The 7440-nt window shown below is 44.4% G+C and overlaps 1 protein-coding gene across 2 annotated transcripts; it reads left to right on the forward strand.

Moving 5' to 3' along the window:
- Nucleotides 1–2117: 2117 nt before the first annotated feature.
- LOC128409591 (resistin-like) lies at nucleotides 2118–5534 on the forward strand. Of its 2 annotated transcripts, XM_053380174.1 has the most exons (4): nucleotides 2118–2191; nucleotides 3721–3875; nucleotides 4808–4885; nucleotides 5335–5534. In XM_053380174.1, exons 1-4 carry the CDS (start codon nucleotides 2157–2159, stop codon nucleotides 5469–5471), a joined length of 405 nt encoding a protein of 134 aa, XP_053236149.1. In that variant the 5' UTR covers nucleotides 2118–2156; the 3' UTR covers nucleotides 5472–5534. The 2 variants fall into 2 exon arrangements, with proteins under 2 accessions (XP_053236149.1, XP_053236148.1); XM_053380173.1 differs by lacking the exon at nucleotides 5335–5534 and having other exon boundaries at nucleotides 4808–5325.
- The last annotated feature ends 1906 nt before the right edge of the window (nucleotides 5535–7440 follow it).

The raw sequence follows: 7440 nt of genomic DNA on the forward strand, positions 1-7440 counted from the left end.
TTATTGTATTGATAGTTTAGCTTTCTCATTTGGTGAAAAGACAGGACAATACTATGTTACGTTAGGAACAAAATCAGATGAGCTTACAATGGTTTAGTGTTACATTAGTCACGAAAGCACATACCCCCCCATAACAAATGAAAATAAAAATGGATATGTTTTAACTTTATTTTCTTTGTTAAGGTTCTTAGCATTATGAAAATATGGTGAAATGTGTTGTACATGCAACATTTCTCGTGACCAATGTAACCCAACAATGGCGCAACTTCCATAGCAGAAATATGTTGTCATGTGTGCCATTTAAACTTATTTTTAGGACTGTCATATTTTCTTTCCTGATAATCTAATAATTTAATAATTATTAGAGGAGCAATCCCAATGTCAAAATCCCTTTCACTCCCATTGGAGCAAGATCAGGCTTAAAAGGGAAGACAGGGAGAAGCCTCTGAGAGTTTCTTTTACTCCCAATCTCACTGCAGTCTTAAAGAGGAAGGAGGAAACCTCCCAAAGCTTCTGAGAGCATTCGCGACTCTCTCCCCCTTTAATATTACAGTGATATCAGGCTTTAGAGGAAAGGCGGCAGAGTCCTTTGGAAGCCCCTACCTCCCTCTTTTTAAGATCACAGAAAGACACGGCTTAGAAGGGAAAGAAAGACACATACAGCTCATTTTTAGTGCTGAGTTTGGGTGCACCTGGAGCAATAATTTAAAATAAACACCACAAACACAGGGAGTCAGGAGCAGCCCAAGGCATTTTGCTGCTGGAGGTGTACGATAAGAAGCTGCATTCCTTATTCTGTGCACAAAATCTGATTAGAATGGTAGATGAATGGTAGAGGAGCCAGTGTGGTGTAGTGGTTAAGAGTGGTTGTCTCATAATCTGGTGAACCGGGTTCGTGTCTCCGCTCCTCCACATACAGCTGCTGGGTGACCCTGGGCTAGTCATACTCCTCTGAAGTCTCTCAGCCTCACTCACCTCACAGAGTGTTTGTTGTGGGGGAGGAAGGGAAAGGAGAAGGTTAGCCACTTTGAGACTCCTTAGGGCAGGGATAAAGCGGGATATCAAGTCCAAACTCCTCCTCCTCCTCCTCTTCTTCTTCTTCTTCTTCTTCTTCTTCTTCAGCAGAGTCCTTCATCACACACTAGTCTTGGAGGGGTTCTTAATACCTCCTCAGATCACCGATTTGATTTGATTATACTCTTGGCAGAAATATGACAGTTTGACTAGTTTCTAGCTATTGTAGCTGGGCCGGATTTTGTTGCATTAGTTTCCAGGTTTTAATTTGTGTCTGTCTTTGGATTTTATGGCTGGTTTTGATCTAGCACTGGGTTGATTGTTGACTTTTTAAATCATTTTATTGTATGCTTTGTTTTATTTTTTTCTGCTTTACAGTGTATAAGGAAAAAACAGGGGCGTTCTATTCCATAAGAATAAGAATTTTGCTATTTATACCCAACCCATCTGACTGGGTTGCTACTCTGGGCAGCTTCCAACATATATAAAAACATAATAAAACATTAAACATTAAAAACTTCCCTATATAGGGCTCTCTTCAGGTGACTCAGTGTCGGATAACTCCATACCCTCCAACATTTCTCCAATGAAAATAGAGACGTCCTAAGGAAAAGCGGGACATTCTGGTATTGTAACTGGGACAGCTTCTGTAAATCTGGGATGTCCCTGGAAAATAGGGACACTTGGAGGGTCTGCTCTTGTAAAACATCTCTGTAAACACTTAGAACTTTCTTCAAACTCTGGTTTCCTGAAAGCTGTTTGCATAGCCTCTGTTGTTTTGCATGAAAGATGAACTGTGCTCTCATTGTTTGCAAACCTGTATTGAGTAACAAGGCTCTCATTTTTATGCTGGATCACAAAAGCAGTGGGCCCAGGGGGGAACCGCTGGAATGTCCTAATCTCCAGTTGCCAAATTACTTTACTGTAGTAGAATTGCCCCACCAAGAGCTTTGGACAACAAGTATGCCCCAGCCCCTTTACTGCATCCTCTGTGACCTAACATGGAAATGTTGTGAGCACGTTGTGCAAAGGGGTCTTCTGGGGGTGTTCCTGTTTTGGACAGGGTGCGCGCGTGCAACTGGGCAAGTGAGTAAAATGTTCTGAACCCTGCTGTATTTAAAGGGGAGCAGTTTGCTCAGTGAATGCAACTTCTCGAAAGAAATTTGAGTTCCTCAAGGTATGTGCTTTTTGACAAGGTAAAGGGGGGGAGGGAATAATCGTAGGCAGGCCCCAGCGATGTCAGCATATGCCGTGTGCCATATTGGTTGCTAGGTTTAGAGAGATGCTTCTGAGTGATAAAATTACTTATGTGAGCATAGCCCAATAGCTCTATCTCAGGCATCCCCAACTCAGCCCTCCAGCTGTTTTGAGACTACAACTCCCATCATCCCTAGCGAGCAGGACCAGTGGTCAGGGATGATGAAGAAGAAGAGTTTGGATATGATTTCCCGCTTTATCACTACCCTAAGGAGTCTCAAAGTGGCTAACATTCTCCTTTCCCTTCCTCCCCCACAACAAACACTCTGTGAGATGCTGGGGCTGAGAGACTTCAAAGAAGTGTGACTAGCCCAAGGTCCCCCAGCAGCTGCATGTGGAGGAGCGGGGAATCAAACCCGATTCACCAGATTACGAGTCTACCACTCTTAACCACTACACCACACTGGCTCTCATTACACCCACTGGATGATGGGAATTGTAGTCCCAAAACAGCTGAAGGGCTGTGTTTGGGGGTGTCTGCTCTATCTGGTCACCTCCATACAACAACCTGGCAGTTGCATTAAAGGATGGAGGCTTGGAGGTTTTCAGACTTTTAAAGAACAGGTACAAATTGCTCATTTTTCAACAGCCAGTCTAGATATCACTAGTGCATGAATTTCTGTGGCTTAGGACTGCCTTCTGCAGGAAAGGACATGGTTGTTTTATGAGGCAGCTAAGAAAGGTAGACAGTCACCCTTCTCACTTGAGCAGCACCACATTAAGAGGCAGCACCAGTTTAGGGAGCACCTCCAAGCTGCAAGCTCGTGCCTTATGGGGTAGTCCGACCTCATACCACATTGGTCATATGCATAACCTAGGTTAATAATGTATTTGGATTTCATTTCAGTTTTTTCATCCATATGCAGGGCCGTAGCTAGGGGGTGGCGAGGTGGGCCCCTTCCAGGGGCGCAGGAGAGGGGCACGCGCAAAATCGGCTTTAAATATGTCCAAAATTACATCTATAAATAAAAATATCAATTATTGCCTCATAAGAAAAGGTTTTTAACAGAGGGTGAATTGAATGGGTGGAGGGGTTGGGGTTGAAGGAGAGGCAGAAAGAAGAGCTAATTTTTCCATGGCTAGGGGGCGCAATCTGGACAGTTCTGCCAGGGGCGCAAGATCACCTAGCTACGGCTCTCCATATGCAGCGGTCCTTGCTGCCACCAGAAAGTTCAGGGTTTCAGGCCCCTCCTTGGGGTCAGGCTTAGGGGATTCTCCAGTGTAGCATTTCACAGAGGACTTCCGTCTTGTCCCTAGTGACTCTGAGAGACCCATGGCCGTAAGTGGAAGTGGTGATGACATGTAGCCATAGGTTGCAGAAGTGGTTGTAAGAGTGAGTGTGAACAGGTTGCGGGAGAGTGCCTGCCCTACTGGGGGCATGGCCGTCTGTCATGGATGCTTTAGCTGAGATTCATGCATTGAAATAACTGCTATTTCCCCCTTCTGTAGGAAGTTCTGCACCATCATGATGAAGCTGATCGTTTTCGTTCTCTTAGCTGTCTTAATTCCTGCAAAATATGCAAGTGATCAGCAGTCCTGTGGTTATCCATGTATTCCAGAGAGTCAGATTAACCAGAAGATCCAGGAAGCAGTTGATTCCAAAGGTATTTGGATAGGATCCAAGGCCCCTTTATGATGTTTGAAGCTCTGTGCCCCATTGTCATTCTAAGATTCCCAGTTTCATCCAGGACTGCCTGTTTCTAATTAAAAGTCATAGGACTTCTTTTGAAGATCTGGGAACCCAGGGTTATCACCAAAGTTTTACCCTGAACCATAATCCGATTACTCATACCAGAAAAGTCCTTATATGTTTTTTTGTTTTTGCTAGATTAAAGTTTGTTAACGTGAACATCTTCAGGTTCTACTGATATATAGCTTGTACAAGAAATCCAAAAAGATTCATGTGATATCTATAACATGGGAATCAGTCTTGAATCTTGGGCTGGTATTAGGGCAGTGTTTTTAACTATGGGTCTGAAAAGCCACTCTTCTCTGCCTGTCGTGTAAGTTCCCACCTAATTTCCATGCCTTCCTGTGAAACATAAACATGAGACCTCAGAAAGGCAAGTGGAATATGACACCTACAGCCCAAACATGAAAGTGTTCAATCATTGTTGCATTTGTCCTCTTCAGTGTAGCCCCTGGCCTGACCTGCTGTCAGAAATAATCCCATGGGAGAATGGGACTTTTGTGGCCTGGAGAGGCATAACACCTATAAACTTGAGTGGGATTTCTGTTGTGGTTAAATGTGCACATACACAAACACACAATGCATTTAAAGCATCCTCCTCCCAGTATCCCAGGAACTCTATTTTACTTCTCACAGAACTACAACTCCCAGCACCCTTAACAAATTACAGTTCCAAGGATTCTTTTGGGGACAAATGTGTTTTAAATGCGTGTTGTGGTCACAGCTTCAGATTGATTTCCCTATTGCTTGTAACTGTTTAAATAGCAGGAGGAACAAAGAAAGCATTTTCTATTTGAGCAAGGATGTCATGTAGTATAACCTGAACTCTCATGACTCTTTTTGCAGTGTCCTCTGTCCTATTGAAGAGCCAGCTGATTTGCACAGATGCATTTGCACGTGCTGCTGATGCCCACTGCCCTTCAGGTGAGACACTTTGCTGGGAGAGGAGAACAGATTGGGAGGAAATTAGAAGTGGGCTCATGGTGGCCAGAAGGGCAATAACAGAACTCCCTCTGTGGGTAGATGCAAAACACATTTACACAAACCTCTGCTTCCTTTGTGCAGACGTCAGTATAAAATATAAGCTCAGAGCTGGAGGCAGCTGGTTGGGTTGCTTAGCTGGATCATTAGCACAGCATGCACTTGCATCTTTACTTGCTGGTGGAAGGACAACAAGGAGGGAGCCAGTCTAACTTCTCTAGGGAGGGATTTCCAAAGTTTGGGAGCAGCCACTGAGAAGGCCCTCTCCTGTGAATTGGACCCAGAAACAGACCAGTGGAGCTATTGTCACAAGGGAGTTGTATGCTCCCTCCATACCATGGCGATTCAACGCTCTGCTGTCTGTCTCTCTAACTTTTCTTTTCCACTCTCAGGTCACAAGGCCACTGGATGTGCCTGTGGAATGGGTTGTGGTTCCTGGGATATTCGTGGTGATACTGCCTGCCACTGCCAGTGTGCCAACATTGACTGGACTTCGGCCCGCTGCTGCAAAGTGGGTATTGTCGGCTGATGGATCCTTGGCTGCCTGTTGGCTGCAGCTTCTATGCTCGATAAATCTGCATCTATAATTTTCTGAACAGTCTTGTGCTCAATTTTTTTTTATTGACTTAAGAAAATTATACAGACAGCCAAACAAAGAAGCCTAAATTAACATTGCCTTCTACCGATAAGAAATAATAACAACTATTACAATAATGAAAATACTAAAAATACATTTACTTCCCCTTCTGAACTTCTATTCTGGTTACAATATATTACTATTCTATAAGAATCTTTTATATCCTCTGCTGACCCATATATTATTTTATTTCCCAAATTCAACCTAACCCTCCCCTCCTCCCCACTGCTTCCCTTCACCTGTGTGAGATCTTCACATCATAATATTTTTTTCTAGTTGCTTTAATAAAATAGAATAACATGAAAACTGTTAAATTATAATTACTTCTTTTGTCCTTACACGCTTAACAATTGCCTATTAAGAGTTCTGCTGAATCTTTTCTTTGTAAGTATCTGGAGTGGCAGCTGTCTGGAGATGAGAAACTGAGTTAGACCAAACAATCTACTGAGCTCAGAACTGTCTACACTACTTGGCAGTGGCTGCCCAAGGACTCAGGCAGAGGTCAATGCTGTTACTCCAAACGGCTTCACCCTCTACTGAGAGAAAATGTAGGAGGTCCTTGGCAGATTGGGGTTGGGCTGCAGTGCTTCCTGGGTTTCCCAGTGCTTGGGTTGCTGCCAGTTACTGGGAGGGAGAGGGTGGGGCAGTCTGGCCACAGCCGTGATGGAACCAATCAGGTTTCTCCCGCTGCTGCATGTGCACCATGCCTACTTCTCCAGCACCTCGCCATCCCCCCTGTTGGTAACCAACAGCGACTTGAGCATTGGGAGGCCAGTGCAGTGCAGACCCACCTCGCAGGGCCCTGCCTACTGCCACTGGCAAAATATTTGTTCCCTATCCAAAGGTCTCCAACTGCAGCACAACTTGGGACACACATGTCAAGCCTCACAGTAGTAATGAGGCAGATCTTTATACACACATATTGTATGTTGAGATGGGATAGATGTCATCCTGTAACACAGGGGTCAGCAACCTTTTTCAGCCGTGGGCCGGTCCACCATCCCTCAGACCATGTGGTGGGCCGGACTATATTTTTGGGGGGGAAATGAACGAATTCCTGTGCCCCACAAATAACTCAGAGATGCATTTCAAATAAAAGCACACATTCTACTCATGTAAAACCACCAGGCAGGCCCCCCAAATAAGCCAGGGATGCATTTGAAATAAAAGGACACATTCTACTCATGTAAAAACACACTGATTCCCGGACTGTCTGCGGGCCAGATTGAGAAGGCGATTGGGCCGCATCCAGCCCGCGGGCCTTAGGTTGCCTACCCCTGCTGTAACAAATCTGGGATGTACTGCCTATGGAGAGTTTAAAGGGTGGCCTGGTATTGATTCTCATATCCCAATGGCTCTTTCTAAGTGCTAAAGAAAAAGAAAGAGAAAAATGCATCCATATCCTGTCCAGAATTATAATGAACTGCTGCTCATCTTGAGACTGGGAACACAAGAGCTGATTTATGCTTCTGTCAGCCCGGATATGTGGAAGCGAGTTCTTCAGATTATCAGACTGATCACTTCAGAAATAAATTGAGAACATGTTCTGCCCTGACAAAGACGGTATGCCGTCACCCATTTCTACACAATACTTAGAGCCTTCTTCACACATTATGATGAATGTGTGTAAGGAGGGGGGCGGGGAAGGGTGGTGCCCACTTTCCTTGTTCTTCCTATCATGCCTCTTTGACATAACTTGTGAAAGAGCCTATATAGGTACAGACCGCATGTGCGGTAGGAGACCCTGCCTTTCCTTTTGACCCCGATGGCATAGAGAGAGTCCATGGTGGAATCAAGACACATATTAAAAAAAACACGTTGTGAAAATGCTTTTTTAAAAAAGTTTTGAAAAATATATCGA

The sequence above is a fragment of the Podarcis raffonei genome, chromosome 2, assembly GCF_027172205.1.
Source record: "Podarcis raffonei isolate rPodRaf1 chromosome 2, rPodRaf1.pri, whole genome shotgun sequence".
NCBI classification, from domain to species: Eukaryota; Metazoa; Chordata; class Lepidosauria; order Squamata; family Lacertidae; genus Podarcis; species Podarcis raffonei.